Consider the following 19,188-nt stretch of genomic DNA (forward strand, 5'->3'; position numbering starts at 1 on the left):
ATTTCTTTCACTGTTTCAGAGTTATCTTCAAGGAACATGCGCGCGGTTATGAACTACAGGGTTCTGATGTGTGATGTGTTGACGAGGCGAAAACTCCCACAGTGTGTTTATACTTCACTGATTTGCATTAATATCGTGTGCACAAGGAAATGCTGCTTATTTGACTTCAACATATCAGATGTTTGGAGTCTGTAACTCTTTTAATGTCTGTTCAAAGTCACTTTGGACTTTTTTTTCACAGCTGGTGGAAATTTAAATTGTATTACATGATTCTAGAGTCTATTTACTTCTGCTTTTGCAAATAGTTATTATCATTCTGTTGATATTGATATCATAGCCAACATTTCTCTTTCATTATCCCTGTGGTGTTGAATATTTGAACTGTGGTGAATGTATTTCAATGGTTACAGTCAGGAAAGACTGTATGTGTTGCAGAAAACATACAGTAAATACAAGTTGTTCTTGCACTGGTTGCAGCAAGAGTAGTGATAGAAACTCAAAATAAGACCACATTACTCCACTTTTAAAAACCTGACATCGGCAACCAGACTCAGATTTGAAAATGTCTCTGCTCCTGTAAAAGTCTGTCTGTGGTTCAGTGCCAAAATACACCACTGAACCACTGAGGACCTGGAGATCTGGTGCTGGCCTTCTGATCGCCCTGAGAGTTATAAAAAACACACTGAGGCAGCATTTTGTCATCATGCAGCAAAAACCTCCCACTATCTTCTCTCTCTATCCCTCTCTCCAACACGGTCTCTGCAGATGTGTGTCTAACATGAGTCTGGTCCTGCTGGAGGTTTCTGCCTGTTAAAGGAAGTTTGTCCTTGCCGCTGTCACCAACATGCAGGCCTGCTTGTCGTACCTTAAGTTTCTAGAAATAGTATGAGAGATCAAGCCTTCAGTTATCAGGTACCTCTCCTTTGGAATCATCTACCAGTCAGGGTACAGGAGGCAGAAACCCTCTCTACTTTTAAGAGTAGGCTTCAAACTTTAATTTTTGATAAAGCTTATAGGCTCAGGCTTGGACCAGTTCTTAGTTATGCTACTATAGGCTTAGACTGCCACACTGGGATCCTGTCTTTCCCTCCCTCCCCTCTCTCTTCCTGTCCCATTAAAGTTACTAACCATAGACCTTTCTGGAGTCCCTGAGCTCCCTTGTCTCGTAGGTTCCTCTGCTGCTGTGGACGTGCCAGACTCCAGCTGCTACAACTACTACTACCCGTCTCACCACTATCATCTCTCTTTCTCTCTTCATCTCCCTCTATCCCTCTCTCCAACACGGTAGGTCTCAGCAGATGTGTGTCTAACATGAGTCTGGTCCTGCTGGAGGTTTCTGCCTGTTAAAGGAAGTTTGTCCTTGCCACTGTAACTTGCTAAATGCTGCAAAGTGCTCTGCTCATGGTGGATTAAGATGAGATCAGACTGAGTCCTGTCTGTGGGATGGGACTGGATCTGGTCCTGTCTTGATGTTGGGTCTTTGTTAATAATAGGACATAGAGTACGGTCTAGACCTGCTCTGTTTGGAGAGTCTGAGGATAACATAAAGGAAGTTTGTCCTTGCTGTTGTAACAAAAGAGCGTCCCCTATTGGGGGATCAATAAAAGCATATTTCATCTTATCACAATGCAAGTTACTGATCTACATTTGAGTCACAGATTGAGCTCGTTAACTTTATTTCTTCAATCTAATTTCAAACAGGAGGTCGGGGATGATTCAATTTGAACCTCCGGTGACGATTCATTCAGATGAATTCTGGAGTAACAGACGGAGCAGGGGCGAAGCTTCAGAGGTAATCGACTCCAGCTTTGTGTGTTAAACAAACAACAACAAGAGGAAGGTGTGTGTGTGTTTGTGTGTTGTTGTAGCTGAGTGTTATGTGAGAGATCAATAACCTTTATAACTGTGCCTTGTTAGAAGCACTCATATATCAGGTGACCGTACACTGCTCTTTCTCACGCACACACACTCAGAAACACTCAGGCCACATGGATACCTGCAGAGTTCAGCTAATTCAAAACAGGCTGCCAAACACAGAAGCTCTTTTGTGGCTTCCGTCTTTTTCATATTCCTCTCTGTTTCTCCTCTTTCCCCCTCACCTGTGAGGTACATTTCCTCTCCTTCTAGGAACATCATGTGGCAGCGGGCACATGTGGCACAGCTGGGGTGGTAGCGCTTCCCTCCAGCCTAGAGGAGAGGTAGAACAGGAAAGGACAGGGGAATAAGGAGAGGAAAGGGAAGACAAGGACAGGGAAGAAAGTTAAAAAAAGGAAGGACAGAAGGGGAGATAAAGGACAGGAGGAAGATGGGAGGAGAGATGATGAAATTAAGAAGGGGAGGGAGGAAAGAAAAGAACAAATAGTAAGGGGAAAAGAAAGGGACTCATGCCAAAAGAGGAGAAACAGTGAGAGGAAATTAATTAGGCAAGAGAGAAGAAACAACAGATGATAAACATGAGAGAAGAAGAACAGAGAGGAGATAACAAAAAGAGGGAAACAATGAGGAATGAAGAAAAGCGAGAGAAGATAAGGAATAAAAAAAATGGGAAAAAACAGGAAAGAGAAGATGGAAGAGTGTTGCTTTGTGCATTTGTGAAGCTGCTCTGTCCGTCAACACTTCAGTCATTTTAAGAGGGACAGCTGCGTTTCTTCACAGCTTTTTACAGACCGACACACACACACATTCACACACACATTCACACACACACTTTGTTTCACAAACACACAAAGGGACAAAAATCCTGCACTCTCTCCGTCTTGTTCCCATCTGTCTCCACACAGAGAACACATACATTCACACGTAGAGAAGGCTGGCTCACCTCGAGGACTCTGCCGCTGATGTACCTGTTGCAGCTGTCACACCTGATCCCAAACTGAGAGTGGTAGTCTGTCTCACAGTACGGTGTCCCATCCCTGCCAGGGGAACAGAAACATTCAGAACAGCAGGTGTTTTGTCTTTTAAAAGCTCTCTCTGGCTTTGTGCAATATGTTTACCAAATAACACTGATTTATCACTCCAGCCAAATATGCAAGGGACCAATCAGAATCAAGCATCTTACACAGCTGGAAGATCAGTAAGAAAGCTGAGTAACAAGAACATCTAAATAAATGCTGTGTGTGTCAGCTGGTTTATTAAAAAGACAGATTCAAACTGTTTTTTGATTTTGTTTTTATAAAAACAGGAAGTGATAAATCTGGTTGTACTCGTGGTTTCAGAGAGACGATAACCTTTCCTTTTTGATAAAGCTTATAGTTAGAGCTGGATCAGGCTTGGACCAGCTTTTATCATGCTGCTATAGGCCTAGATTGCCGGGGGAACTGGCACACTGACACACTGGGATCCTAGCTCACCCCCTTCCCCCCAACCCCCTCATCACTTACTTTAACTCTTCCTGTTCCATTAAAGTTACTAACCATAGACCTTTCTGGAGTCCCTGAGCTCCCTTGTCTCGTAGATTCCTCTGAGCTGCCGTAGACGTCCTCCTGCTGCGGACGATCTGGACTCCAGCTGATACGGACGTGCTGGACTCCAGCGGCAACAGCTTCTACTACTCGTCTCATCACTATCACTTCTCTCTCTTACTCCCCTCTATCTGTCTTTCCAGACCCAACTCGGTCGAGGCATGATGGCTGTCTAACATGAGTCTGGTTCTGCCTGAGGTTTCTGCCTGTTAAAAGGAAGTTTTTCCTCGCCACTGTAACTAGCTAAATACTGTGATGTGCAATGCTCATGATGGATTAAGGTGGGGTCAGACTGAGTCTTACCCTGTCTTGAAGTTGGGTCTCTGTTCATAATTTGACATAGAGTGGTCTAGACTTCCTATGTTTGTAAAAGCGTCTTGAGATAACGTTTGTTGTGATTTGGCGCTATACAAATAAAGATTGATTGATTGATTGATTGATTGATAACAGCGGGTGTGAAAAATGAATCAAAGCAAAAGAGGAGCAGCAGTATTGATTCTTCAGCTCTATGTTACCCCTTATTAAGAGGTCTTAAACTCAACATTCATTTGTAGCTTTAGTTCAGAAAGTCTAAACATAAAGCTCCTGAGCGCAAACCGGGATTTCAACTTTGAAATTTGGTTGAAAACTGAGAAGTCAGGTCTGAACATCCAAAACCGTATTTGCGTTTATGACCAGCCAAATTAAAGTTACAACATCAACGTGTCAGACAGGGTTACTTTCTGACACTTTCTTTCTTACTTTATAGGATGCGTGATGTTACCATGAAGGTTCAGAGACATAGTGAACATTCAGTGCAAGACTCATTCCACCTAAATGCACCACTGAACGCCACAGAAGGTTGTTCCTGCCTGTTGCTATCAAACTGTACAACTCCTCCCTCTGAGTATCACACTTCTCCCTTACAAAATTAATCAGATTGTTAACCAGTCAACAATCTGATGTCAACTATAAAGTAAATCAAAGTCAATGAGTTTGCATTTGCATGATTAAGAAGTTTGAAAGCTGTTATGCCCGGTTTATAAGCACAGATATAAAGTCAAATCAGAGTAATCATGCTCAGAGTCAGCTGAAGTGTCCTGATATGACTTCTGTAAAGCGTTCATCTGTGTTTGAGTGGGGCTGATTAAAGGTAATGTAAATAACGGCAGTCGTTTTGATCCGGTAGCTGCCCTTACAGAGCCAACATGTCTGCCATGCAAAGATACAACATTCATATGCTGGAGTACAAAAGGCCGTTTACAGTTTCCAAACATGTTTACTGCAGCATCATTTGTATATCCTCACCATTTGCTCTGTTTATATCACTTTAATTTTGAGCGCTTGGTAAATTGCTTATTGTAAATATTCTGCACTCCTCATTTTTATTCTTATTTAATTTTATTAAGTATTTATTTCTAATTGTATTCATACTTTCTACTAATACTATAATTTTTTTAAGAGCAACTGTAATGACCAAATTTCCCCTGAGATAAATAAAGTATTTCTGGTTCTGATTCTGAAGGGAGCAGAGGGGGGGAAGTAGACTGAGCATGCTCAGGAAGTTAGGCTGTGCAGCTCTGAATAGGAAGGTAGAAACACCCTTGATGTAAACAAGGCTGATTGTAATGGTGAACAAGCTTGTCAGAAAATGTTGTGGCATCGAATCCAGCTCTGGTCTATCAAATGTTTTCATGTGAAGCACCTCCATGCATTGTAACACAGCTATCTAAGCGATAACATGCATGTGATAGGACTTTGAATTGCTGTTATGAGGTCTGAGTGTGTGACCAATCATCTTGCATGAGCAGATTTAACATGGATGTGTAATCAAAGTCTTTAAACTCTCACTCTTTAACTAGTTTTCAATATTGTTCTTAAAGGTGCTAAAAGAAGTCTTTTAAATGTTTCCTCAGAAGAAAAATGAGCACTAGGGTGAATCAACAGTCATGACACACGGGTGGGACGGAGACACCTACTTGCTGATGTACTCCCCTGTGAGTCCACAGCCGCACGTTCGACATTTAAAACAGCTGACGTGCCACTGTCGCTCCAGAGCCAGCAGAGACTGACCGTGTTTGATCTCTTCACTGCAGCCGGCACAGTCTGAAGGAGACGAGAGGAAAGGAGAGGAAAGGAGAGGATGAAGAAAAAACTCACTTTATGACAACATCTTGAAGATTTTTGTCCTTCCTCTCTGCCCTTGCCTCTTCACTTTGCCAACCTCTCATCACTTCCCTCCTCCTCCTCCCTTTATCCCTTCTTCCTCCTGTTGAGACTGTCACACTGTCTGTGCCAGATGGAGCCACCAGAACCAGGCTTCAAGACTACCTGGAGCAGTGGGTTACCTTCTGTGTGTGTGTGGGTGTGTGTGTGTGTAGCTGCGGGGTACATGGCTGTCTCATACAGTTCAGCAGGTGGACGGTTCAGGTCTTCTAGTGTTAGTCACCTGTAGGGGGACAGAGTGTCTGCTGGTGGATGAATCAGAGTATGAGGTCAGATGAGATCACGGTGACAGATGACCCTGATACCAAATGTCCTGAGGCTGTGTGTTTTTATCATCAGGTGAACTCACAGCTCTGGGGGAACAGCTCTCTTCTGTCACACTGATATCAAAAGATCATTTAGATCATGTGGTGTTTTGTTCTTATTGTCAACAAACAATGAACCGTCTGTGCAGCCTGATTACTCCTCTGTGTTATGTGCTCTGACAACATGCAGGGGGAAATTAAGAGAACTGCAGACCCCAGTTAGCAAAAACTATGCAGAAAAAAGTAGTTGTCTCGTAGTCTGTAAGGTAAAGTCTCTAAAAGTAGTATGGGAGGTCGAGCCTTCAGTTATCAGGCCCCTCTCCTTTGGGATCATCTACCAGTCAGGGTCCGGGAGGCAGACACCCTCTCTACTTTTAAGAGTAGGCTTCAAACTTTCTTTTTTGATAAAGCTTATAGTTAGAGCTGGATCAGGCTTGGACCAGCTCTTAGTTATGCTGCTATAGGCTCAGACTGCCGGGGGAACTGACCCACTGGGATCCTGTCTTTCCCTCTCTCTCCTCTGTCTGCCTGTCACTTACTTTAACTCTCCCTGTCCCATTAAAGTTACTAACCATAGACCTTTCTGGAGTCCCTGTGCTCCCTTGTCTCGTGGGTTCCTCTGGATCTCTGCTGCTGTGGACATGCCAGACTCCAGCTGCTACAACTACTATCTGTCTCAGCACTATCATCTCTCTCTCTCTTCATCTCCCTCTATCCCTCTCTCCAACACGGTCTCAGCAGATGTGTGTCTAACATGAGTCTGGTCCTGCTGGAGGTTTCTGCCTGTTAAAGGAAGTTTGTCCTTGCCACTGTAACTTGCTAAATGCTGCAAAGTGCTCCTGTCTGAGAGAGTCATGTCTGTAAGATGGGACGGGATCTTATCCTGTCTTGATGTTGGGTCTTTGTTAATAACTTCAAGTAGTATGGGAGGTCGAACCTTCAATTATCAGGCCCTCTCCTTTGGAATCATCCACCAGTCAGCCTTTACTTTTAAACGTAGGCTTCAAACTTTCCTTTTTGATAGAGCTTATAGTTATGCTGCTATAGTCTTAGACTGCCTAGGGAACTGACACAATGGGATCCAATGTCTCTCCTTTCACTGTCCCATTAAAGTTACTAACCACTTGGGCGCCGTTGGCCTAGCAGTCTAAGCGTGCCCCATATACAGAGGCTCTACAGTGCTCATTGCAGCTCTTTGATGGTTTTTAGATAAGCAGGAAGTAGCTAGAGTCTGGATCCGGATATGGCAACCACTGTCTTTGGGTCTCATAACACCTTTTCAGAAACCAGTGAGTGACATGAATGAGACTGTGTTTTAAACAGACTACGGGAAAGGAATCATCATCTGTTCTACAAAATAGTATTTATAGCAGGGCTGAAATCACATTATAGTGATTTATGAGTATCCAGCAGTGCCTCAGTGTGTGCATGAGAGAGTGATCACATTTGATTGCTGGCCAATAACCATGATGACATATAGGCCTTACAAACAGCACAGCTCCTTTGTGCATCATTTTAAAAAGCTGCACAGCTTGATGTACATTACCCCAATTAATGCTACATTACAGTTAAAGAATGACTCACGGTGTAGTTTGTGCATTTATTTCTGTGTGTTTGTGTGAGTTTGTGTCTTACAGCTCGGTCCGTGGACCTTGACGGGCTTGTCGCTGTTCAGAGTGTGTGAGCACTGCTGACACACACACTTCTTCCCGCAGAAGGTCACCCTGTCTCCAATTGGGAACGGACTCCTGAGAACACACACAGGAGCAGGAGTTATGGGTACAGCTTTGCAGATGCGGTGTGGCAAAAATTACACATTTTTCAACACACAATTAGTCAGTGCAGCAAAATCTGCACATCTACTGTACATGCATGTGAGCTCTCAGAGGGTGCAGCATCTATCTGTGCAGAGAGGGTTCATTTCATACAAGTTGTAATACGATCGATCTGATGCTTCTGGCATGGATTTGAGAAAAATTAACATTCATGTTCCTACGATTCAACGTCAAGAAGTACTGCCAAAAACACTGTTGTCTGGTTGTGGGTTGCATTTCTTGCCTTTTGACACCTTTCCAGATTTTATTGTTCTCTCTGTTTATTTTACAAAATCATGTTTGAATTATTTCTCTCTTCTTTTAACAGTTCTTCAGAGCTTCAGTATCTAATATCTTTGTTACTCTGGAGTCCCTGAGCTCCCTTGTCTCGTAGATTCCTCCAAGTCGTAGCCCTATTACCCCTCTAGAATGCTACACTGCCAACATGCAGGCCTGCTCATTGTACCTGAAGTCTTTAAAAGTAGTATGAGAGGTCAAGCCTTCAGCTATCAGGCACCTCTCCTTTGGAATCATCTACCAGTCAGGGTCCGGGAGGCAGACACCCTCTCTACTTTTAAGAGTAGGCTTCAAACTTTCCTTTTTGATAAAGCTGATAGTTAGAGCTGGATCAGGCTTGGACCAGCTCTTAGTTATGCTGCTATAGGCTTAGACTGCCGGGGGAAATGACCCACTGGGATCCCATCTCTCCTCTCTCTGCCTGTCCCATTAAAGTTACTAACCATAGACCTTTCTGGAGTCCCTGAGCTCCCTTGTCTCGTAGGTTCCTCTGGATCTCTGCTGCTGTGGACGTGCCAGACTCCAGCTGCTACAACTACTACTATCCGTCTCACCACTATCATCTCTCTCTCTCTTCATCTCCCTCTATCCCTCTCTCCAACACGCTCTCAGCAGATGTGTGTCTAACATGAGTCTGGTCCTGCTGGAGGTTTCTGCCTGTTAAAGGAAGTTTGTCCTTGCCACTGTAACTTGCTAAATGCTGCAAAGTGCTCTGCTCATGGTGGATTAAGATGAGATCAGACTGAGTCCTGTCTGTAAGATAGGACTGGATCTTATCCTGTCTTGATGTTGGGTCTTTGTTTATAATAGAACATAGAGTATGGTCTAGACCTGCTCTGTTTGGAAAGAGTCTGAGGATAACAATTGTTGTGATTTGGTGCTATTTAAATAAAGATTGATTATAGCAGATTCTCATCTTGCATCATGAAAGGAAGCTGGATGATGCCGCAGTTTAATGGTCTCCTGTCTAGTCATTTAAAAAAGTCTTACACAGTCTTCCTATATAACTGCTTTCAGCTCATGAACATAATGTAGTCAGGAGAACAACTTCCAGAACGAGCACATTCATTCACTTTTATTACAAAGATGAAACAACTCGCTCCGTACTCTCCCCGGCTCGTCGGTATGCTGAATGTCTCCTCACTGGTGAAAGTTCCTCTCCCTGAACGCTCTCAGAGTGCTTGTTGAGGTAGTTTCCTCAAAGCTTCGACAAAATCTCATTTGAGAGACACAATTTTTTATTCCAATGTGCTGACTCAGCGACTTTCGAGATGAATACACTTCATTCGCAATTTCAGCACACTGTGTTCTCACTCAATAGAGCGATCAAGCGCACACTGACACACTCACACACACTCACACACACACACACACACAGAACTCAGTCCAAGAACTCTGAACATAAGCAAACTGAAACCCAATGATCCATCTTTTCTGCTCTGACTGACAGTTAGACTTGATTTGAAGGACCTCTCTCTCTGATCCTCTACAGGGCAAACATGAGGCACAGCAGGTGATCAGGGAGCAATAAGAGCTGGTGTAAGTCATTGACTGCAGATGGTGGTTAGTATTACACTTTAGCAGCTGAAAATATACTTAGGATGCCATCTATGAATCGTCTACATGTGGGGAACACTCTCACTGTGTTTAATGGCCACCTATGGTTTGTAAGAAGTTGTGTACAGACTTGCAAAGTCATTAGAAAGAACAACAGTGCACAGCTCACTGAGAGAATCCAATTAGCTGCTATTGTTTTAGGAGTCACAAGTTTCAAATAAAGCTTTGCAGGGAGGATCCTCCAGGACTCAACAAACTCCTTCTAGAACTACTAGAAAAACTTTTACAATGCATCACAACTTTTACTGAATAATAGGGACGCACTGAAAATTCGGCCATCGAAATTTTTCAGCTGAAAATGGCTCAAAAGTGCATTTTTCGGTTTTCGGCCAAAATACTTTTATCACTGAAACAACACGGCCGAAACAGAATGTTGTGATGACGCAAGCAAAAACCGAGGGCAGCACGCTTGTCTGGATAAGGGCCTACATGTCTGCATCTGTTCTTCCTTTAACGGCAGCACTAAAGGGTCTTCTAAGCAAAGAGGTTGAGATGGACTACTGAGTGAAAACAATGACAAGTAAACTCTTAGAGTCTGTCAGCACACGTTTCACCGAGATCTATTCGGATCCTCTGCACTTCATCGCGACTGGACTTGATCCTTGTTATAAAGATCATCACTTGGATGTGGGAATAAAGCAGCGTGCATGAGGAATGATCCAGGCTGAGATGGATGAGGAGAACCCGCTTGGGGCCGGAGAAGCGCAGGAGAAGGAGAACAGAGTGCAGAAACCAGATGAGGGTCACGCACCCTGGTTGTCTGATATGTTCACTGATATACAAACTAGTTTCAAGTGTCTGCTAATAAATGGCCTAGAACATGCCTGTGCAACACAAACAGAAAATGCATGGCTTAATCTCAAATCCAAGGAGTGAAACGTTACAACTGTCCCCGGTCTCCCTACTAATAATTGGCATAATAATTTATTTTGGTGTTTCGGTTTTCGGCCTTGGTTTCCTCATTTTCGGCCAAGAATTTTTCATTTCAGTGCGTCCCTACTTTAAAACTGTGAGTAGATTATTCTTGATTAGCCGGCCCTGAGATGTAAAACATGGCGGCTCATTTCCTGACCTGCAGATGCTGCAGACGAAGCAGTGTGGGTGATACGTCCTCCCCAGCGCAGACACCACCTCTCCTGTGATGTACTGCTCACAGCTGTCACACTGGGTCCCATAGAGCCGCTGGTAGTCCTCCGTGCAGATGTACTCGCCGGAGTGGTGGAAGAAGCCCGAGTGCACCAGATCACAGCCGCACACTGCAGAGAGGGAGGTCAGAAACACAAGATCGGCTCACTTTAGTGATCAGTAATACAAGGCAGAGTGATTGCATGGAAACGTGCGGTGTGTGAAGGTGTAGAATGGCTTGAAGTGATAAACTCTGTTCATTTAAGGGGGGCGGCAGTAGCTCAGTCCACAGGGACTTGGCTTGGGAACCGAAGGGTCGCTGGTTCGAGTCCCAGTATGGACGAAGTTTGGCAAGTGGACTGGTGGCTGGAGAGTTGCTGGTTCACTTGCCTGGGCACTGCTGAGATGCTGAGATGCCCCTGAGCAAGGCACTGAACCCCCAACTGCTCTGGGTGCACTGATTAATGGCAGTGTCCTCACTCTGACATCTCCCCCTAAGCATGTTCACTGCATGTGTGTGCATTTGTATGTATATACCAAAAAAACTGTATGTGTAGCATGTCCAGAATAGCATGAGTGAAATAATTGAATTTCCCCCCTGGGGATCAATAAAGTACCTTTCTTCTTTAAAGTTTGATTTTTTAGAGCATGGAGGGATGCTGGTATTTTTAAAATACAAGACCTCCTCTCAGGTGGGACTATGAAATCCTTTTCTCAACTTATGACTGATTTGGATCTCCCTCAAACACAATTTTTTCGTTATTTACAGCTTAGGAGTTACATCCAAGCTGTTCCAATATAAAAACATGGTTTGAATGTGAATCAACTTGAAATGACGGTACTTAAGGCCTCATCTTTAAAGAAGAACATTCTAAGTTATTTATATACTCAAATGTTTGTTAAAATTTCTAATATAAAGAGTAAAACAAGTTGGAGCGAAGATTTCGAGTCCCACTTAGATGATGTAATGTGGAAAAATATTCTGTTAAATGCAAAGAAAATTACATGTTCTAACAAATCCTATGAAACGCAATACAAAATGATTCATAGACTGCATGTTACCCCAGCTATTCGAAATAAATATGATTCCATGAGCTCATCATTTTGTTGTAAATGTAAAACTAACTGTGGTACTTAAAGTCATCTGATGTGGTCTTGTCCTAAAGTTCAAAGTTTTTGGCAATCTGTCCAAATGGAAATTAAGAAGATATTTAAAATTGATGTTCCTTTAAACCCATTTAGTTTTGTATTGGTATTAGATTCAACCTATCAACGAAAACACAGATACATTCTTAGAATTGCTCTTTATGCGGCACGGCTCACTATTCTCCAGAAGTGGCTGGATGAAGAGCCTCCTGACATTAAAATGTGGTATGAAAAACTCATGTCTATTTTACCATTAGAGAGATTATCTCATGTTCTCAGAGGCACTCTTGAAGTTTTTATAACAGACTGGTCACCAATAGCAACTTATCTGAAAGAAGAATGGGTAAGAGTAATAAGTATAGGGGTATCAAATGTATAACATTCAAATGTTAAATGTATACAGTACATAATTCAGGTTGTGTTTGCTGCATGTACTAACACTGTAAAAGAAAAATTTGTCTTTTATTTTATTTTTTTGTCTTGTTTTGCTTTGTTTTGATAATGTTTTCTGTAGGAGAATTATGGGTTTATTTTCCTTGTGGGGTTTTTGTGTATTGTGAAATCTTTATTTAAGAATAAATATATTGAAAGAGAAAAAAAAAAATAGAAAAAAAAAAATAAAGTTTGACTTTTGGGGGCTTTTTGCCTTTATTCCATAGGACAGCTGAGGAGAGACAGGAAACGTGGGGAGCAGAGAGCGGGGGAAGATCAAGCGGCAACCTCCGGTCTAAAAATATGAGTACAATGCGGAAGTGTTAAAAGCTGCAGTTCATCGAGGATCCGCTTGAGGCTGGCTCCGGAAGTACCGGAAGTCACATACACATGAATGGGAAAAAGACGATCTTTGCAGCATTAATAAACATGTTTACAGCCTGGTACAAAAGATGAGTGTAGTCTGAATAGCTCATTTCTAGATGTCCTCTCACTGTGAGGGGGGTGAATTTTTTTCTAATTTGGTAATTTAGAAGATATTGAGATTACTAGTCTTCCAATGAGAGACACAGCTGCCTGCAGGAACACTGCAGCTGTTGGCTAGGAGGCTCAAAGCCCGCCTCTTTACGTCACACTGGCTCGACAGAAGCAATATGGCTGCCGCAGCCGATTGGTCTCAAAACAGCTCTTCAGAAACAGATGGGTGACGTCACGGATCCTACGTCCATATTTTTTACAGTCTATGGGGAAGACATGCAGGAAATGGCCACGGCCGGGAATCGAACCTGTCCTGCAACGAGGACTGCAGCCAGGCCACCAGCACCCCACTCTATTCATTTTAAGATCAAGAAGTTCTTAATATTACTTTCAAATAAGAAGTTAGCACGCATTAATCAGATATTACTGATAATTTCATGCCTATAAATAAATAAATGCACATGATCCGTGTCTCTTGTGTTGATCCTGATGGTTTCTCTTTCTGATTGGTCAGACATTCATTCTATGTGTGTGTGTGCGTGTGTGTGAGTGTGTGTGAGTATTAGTATAGAGGGTGAGGGGCTGTTGGGACTGCAGTCTTTTGTCCTTTTGACCTCCAAAGGGTTAATACTGTAATCTGGTTTTGGGGATTAGAGCAGTCACTGTCTAATCTGTTAAATTATACAGTATGTCATTCTCGTCTGTGCACGCAAAAACAAACACTGCATTATTATACGTGTACCTGTACAAATCATAAATGTGCTTCTGCATGCGTCTAACTTTAGATTACATGTGGTGCAGACACATGCGCATACATAATGAGAACATTACGGGTATTGAGACAGTGAGATGTCCAAGTAAAGAGACACACGTGTGCACGCAGATACTCCCGCTGTGTTTAGCATACACACTGACAGCATGATGTATGACTTTTATTTATTTAGCAAATGCAAAGCCTCTCAGCCAAATGATTGCTTCTGGTCCAGCTGTGCGGAGGGTGAGGGGGGCTGCTGATGAGCTGGTTGGTTAGACAGTTCAAAAGTACCTGAGCGATGATTTGCTCCAGTTATCAGAGAGGTGGGCGGGGGGGGGGGCTTACTGGGGCTTTCCATCAGTTGTGTTTTAGAGACATGAGAGCAGTGTGAGCCTTTCGAGGGATAAAAACAACACATGACTGTGACTGATTATTGGGGCTGATGTATAACAAAGAAATAAAGAGCCAATACATTTTTTTTGAAGTTTTAAAAATACAAAAAAACATCAATTTGATATTTTCTGGGATTTATTGAGTCAGAGGAAAAAACATAAAATTTCAGTCGAATATTTCTGTTATTGTCAAGTTAGAAAAATTAAATTAAATTAAATTAAATTAAATTAAATTAAATTAAACAAATAAAATAAAATAAATAAAAATGCTAAATGGTTAAAAAAATTAACCTACTTTCATTTAAAATAAAAATGCTAAAAATAACTTCCCATGAGTCTTTGGCAAAGTATTTACCTTTTGCAACTTCTTCATTAAAACTATTCTCTTTCCAAATTTACAAACAGATCAAACTTTTTACATTTTTGTGCAACCTCTGGGTCAAATGTCTTTTTTTTGTACACAATAAAATAATATATATATTTTTATATATTTTCATAAAGTCACAAATGTAGCAAACCGGCTGCCCCATGGACAGATAATAGATCCCTGAATATGTCGGCATGGCTATGCGTGTCTATCCACTAAACCTGACTCCTCACTTCCACCTTCTTCCCTCACTGATTGTCTCCTTGAAATAAAATCTTGGTTCACCTCAAACTTCCTCAAATTAAACAGCAATAAAACTGAACTTCTTCTAATTGGCACAAAATCTACATTAAACAAACTCCATAACTTCTCTATTCCCATCCACAACTCGCCCCTCTTCCCCTCCCCTGTGGTGGAAATCTGGAAATGATAGACTCAAACAACAACGGTTTGTCTTTGTGAGCTTTGTTCCGGCCTTCAGTGAGCTTTGCAAAGCGGTCAGATGGCAGAGTGATCTAACAACCGAGACAAGGTCTGCTCAACTGACCCAGAGTGAAGATACAACACGTTACTTATCCTCTTCAGAGAATAATATTAACACATCATTAAGCATCTTCAAAGAACTGTAAGACAAACAAGAGAGTTTCTTATCACCTCTTGCTTCCTGGTCACCTTCCTGACTTCTCACCTTATGGTCTGCTCCTCAGCCATGGGAACAGATAACAATATGCAAATCACAGAAGGTTTGGTATGTGTGAATGTTTCTAGCTTCTGATCAAAGCAAGAACAACATACTATCATGTCTGTATTTTTCCCATCACACCCCTCAGGTTAAGAGTCCGGGTGTCATCCTCGACATTACCCTTTCCTTCACCTCCCATATCAACCACGTCACCCGGTCCGCCTACTTCCACCTCCGCAATATTAACCGTCTCCGTCCTTCCCTCACTCCCCACTCCACCGCCATTCTTGTTCACAGCCCCGTCACCTCCTGTTTGGACTATTGCAACTCCCTTCTGTTTGGCCTCCCCCCACAAAACCCTCCATAAACTTCAACTGGTTCAAAGTTCAGCCGCCCGTATCATCACACGCACCGCCTCCATCCACCACATCACACCCATCCTGCAACAGCTCCACTGGCTCCCCATCACAGACCGGATCAACTACAAAATACTTCTCCTCACCTTCAAATCCAAACACAACCTCGCCCCTCCATATCTCTCTGACCTCCTCCATACTGCCACACCCGTCACACCCTCAGATCCTCCTCCTCCATCCACCTCACTGTCCCTCCTGCTCGCCTTGTCACCATAGCTCTGGAACTCTCTCCCACCTGACCTCCGTAATACTGACTCACTCCTACATTTTAAATCCAAACTCAAAACTCATCTGTTTAAACTGGCTTACTCCATCTGACCACAACTCCTCTGTCCATTCACTTCAAACTTTTTAAACTGTGTTTTATTTACTGTTTGTTATTTAAACTCTGTTTGTTTTAATGTTGTAAGGTGACCTTGAGTGTCAAGAAAGGCGCCTATAAATAAAATGCATTATTATTATAATTATAATCAAAATAATAATGAAATAATGAAAAACTGTTCTAATGTCGTCTTTCTTGTTATTTGGAAAATAAAACAACAAATTAGCCCTTAAAGACCTAAACCATCTTTAGGGGCGCCAGACTCTACTGAATTTACTTTGAATATACTGAATGAGTTAATTTGGGTATCAATGGAAATAGTGCTGTGCGATATTACGATATAAATCGTAGTGCAATATAAAAACGTCCACCGTACGATATAACCCTCTGTCGTTTATATTGTTATTTTCATGTGTAGGGTATTGGTCTAGCTCTGTTGCTTCACTGACATTGTATGAACGATGATGAATGCAGGTTAAAGGGGACATATCACGCTTTTTTCATCAATATATATTGGTCTAAGAGGTCCTCAAAACATGTCTTTAAAGTTTATGCTCAAAAAAACACTTTGAAATCAGATTTTGGTCTGCCTGAAAAGTCCTCTTCTTCATTCCTCATCAGAACACTCAGTTTTCCCTCTGACCACGCCCCCTCAGGAAGTGGATGTGCCTCGGCTCTCCAGCACGTTGATCTAATGTTTACATGTTGGCTGAATATACACGGCTGCTCAGAGATCGCGTTACTTCAACCCTCTGAATCTGATCCTGACGGAGAGGCGCCTGTAGCAGGACCTTTCTGAACGATTGGTCACAGATTTAGTGTTTCTTGTTGTTTTATTTATCAGTATGTAAACGTGTGTCTTGGTACACAGCTACGAACATGTAGCTATGTGGCTATGCTAACTAGCGCTAGCACTTATCCATGATAAATAAAAATCATCCACTAGATCTTCAAATCTGCAGACGTGGGGAGTAAAACCGACCTCTGCCAGAAAGGCAGCAGGACCTTTCTGAAGGATTGGTCACAGATTTAGTGTTTCTTGTTGTTTTATTTGTCAGTATGTCGACGTATGTCTTGGTACACAGCTACAGCTACAGCTACAGCTACAGCTACAGCTACAGCTATGAACATATAGCTATGTGGCTATGCTAATTAGCGCTAGCACTTATCCATGACAAATAAAAATCATCCACTATATCTTCAAATCTGCAGACGTGGGGAGTAAAACCGACCTTTGTGTTTATTAAGACAGCCTACAACTAGCATGCCTCCCTCCTAAGCTCCTTGTTAGCACACATTTGTGCAGGTAATGAAAAACGGAGGAGGGATTCAGTATTATTTTATACAGTCTATGGGCTGAACAAGCTCCGAGCTCTGACTCCGTGACAGACCGGATATTGTTGTTACGTAACAAAAACACGGAAGTCTGAAACGGCTCGTTTCACACACATTTACAGAAAGGTGGAGAAATCAGAACAGGGGCAGAATGGATTATTTTCATTCTCAGGGGGTTTGTAGACATGCCAGGGAAACATATTTCAGGTAAAGAACCATTAAAAAGTTAATTTTGCATGATATGTCACCTTTAATGTAAGCTGCAGCACCGCTACTACTTTGCGGTAGCATTTTTACGTCACTCACAACTACTAGTTTACGGCACTGATAGAGCATGGATGTAACAACATGGCAGAAGCGGAGAGCTTAGCGGAAAACAAAGTGGAAACAGAACCGAAAGAGGAGTTGGTGCCGAAAAGAGGGAACCGCAATTCCATGGTTTGGCTTTGGTTTGGTTTTAAAAAGTCGGACACCGACCAGAAAACGGTAATCTGCAAAACATGTCGCCAACAAGTCGTTACGACCGACTCGAACACATCTAATCTTTTCTACCACTTAAAGACGCGACACGAAGAACAGTACAGAGACAGCGTGAAGCTGCGACAAAGCACTAACGTGACATCAAAACAACCCAGTGATGAAAAGAAAAAAACACACCAAACGAGTCTGAAACAATCGTTGGTCAACGGCATCCCGTACGACGAGCAGTCCCGCAGACACCGCGAAATTACAGATGCCATCGCTAAATTCATATGTCAAGACATGGTTCCAGTATATACTGTCGTTGTATATACTGTATTTTATTATGTTTTTATACATAAAATATGTGTTTCATAAATAAATTGAAAAATATGAGAGAAAACTGCCATTCATTTCATGTCATTTTAAGGAAAAATACTGTATCGGGATATATATCGTTATCAGGATATAAAATCACCTATATCGGGATATAACATTTTGTCCATATCGCACAGCACTAAATGGAAAGCTGAGAATGTCCACTGTCACTGAGTTTTTAAAGCTTCTTGATAGGATTAGCGGTTTAAAAGTTATCAAACATTTAAGAACAAGTAGCCGCCGCCCGCAGTCCCGTTCTTTGAGGGTTAAACAAGGATACATAAAACAAAGGAAGCACACTGAGAGTCATTTCTTGCAAGAACAAGATGTTTTCTTCCACAGAAATTTATGTCTCTAATCTCAAAATCTCAGAACTTCCTCTCCTAATATTTCCCGTCTACTCCGCTGCTTCATATTTATTTCCCTACGTGACCATAAAACCCACATCGGCTCATTATTGAGTCTCTAAAATGAAGGAAATCACTTCTAGTTCAAAGCCAAAACATCCTGTACCGGTCCCTGTGACAGTGCACGTTAAACATCAGCACCCAGTTGTAGTTAGACGTCTGAATGGAAGCCCACAGATCAAGATATCTGACAGTGAATTGAAAGTCTGGCATCTAATTAAGCTAATGGCTCTAAACCTGGAGGAGTGAATGGATCCCATCTGATCCAAGCCAGCGTGTTAAGTGGCTCAGAGAGAGAGAGAGAGAGAGAGAGAGGGGGGGAGGGGGGAGGACAGAGAGAGTTACTGTAGCAAGCAGTCCAGCAGCCTAATGTGTGTCTATTGGAGCCAACCTGAAGACTTAACGACGGGGAAGCAACATTTAAGTGAACGGTACGTCGAGTCTGAAGCCAAACACATCATTAGATTTCAAAGAGGCTTTAACGTCGCCTGTAAATGACTGAATCATGTCACTGTAACTCTCAGCTCCTGTAAAAAAATATGCTCTAATATACTTCAGGTATTAACATTGCACTGCTGTTGATTAAACATTTCAACACTTGGATAGTTGCAATTACACAAACCATAAATTGGATTATAAACGATTGAAGATGTTGCAAAAGGCAGCTTAATTGAAAGTGGTGCAGCAGCAGCAGCAGAGTAAGGCACGAGTACGACACCTTCCAATGACAAGGTAATTCAACAAGGGAAGCGTACTTACACAGATCATTAAAGGCTTTGAGAAAGAGCACAGCTGCA

General features: G+C 42.3%; 1 protein-coding gene across 4 annotated transcripts in view; it reads right to left on the reverse strand.

The window, feature by feature from the left end:
• LOC117812539 (actin-binding LIM protein 3-like) overlaps positions 1 to 19,188 on the reverse strand; it is a 78,490-nt gene that overhangs the window by 36,229 nt on the left and 23,073 nt on the right. For all 4 annotated transcript variants that reach the window (XM_034683386.1, XM_034683385.1, XM_034683384.1 and 1 more), the window contains exons 3-7: positions 10,772 to 10,955; positions 7,607 to 7,719; positions 5,420 to 5,546; positions 2,819 to 2,912; positions 2,100 to 2,187 (exon numbers count right to left, since the gene is read on the reverse strand). In XM_034683386.1, the coding sequence (XP_034539277.1) occupies positions 2,100 to 2,187; positions 2,819 to 2,912; positions 5,420 to 5,546; positions 7,607 to 7,719; positions 10,772 to 10,955 (606 nt within the window). The remainder of the gene's footprint in view (positions 1 to 2,099; positions 2,188 to 2,818; positions 2,913 to 5,419; positions 5,547 to 7,606; positions 7,720 to 10,771; positions 10,956 to 19,188) is intronic.

Source organism: Notolabrus celidotus, chromosome 5, assembly GCF_009762535.1.
Source record: "Notolabrus celidotus isolate fNotCel1 chromosome 5, fNotCel1.pri, whole genome shotgun sequence".
In the NCBI taxonomy this organism is placed as follows: domain Eukaryota; kingdom Metazoa; phylum Chordata; class Actinopteri; order Labriformes; family Labridae; genus Notolabrus; species Notolabrus celidotus.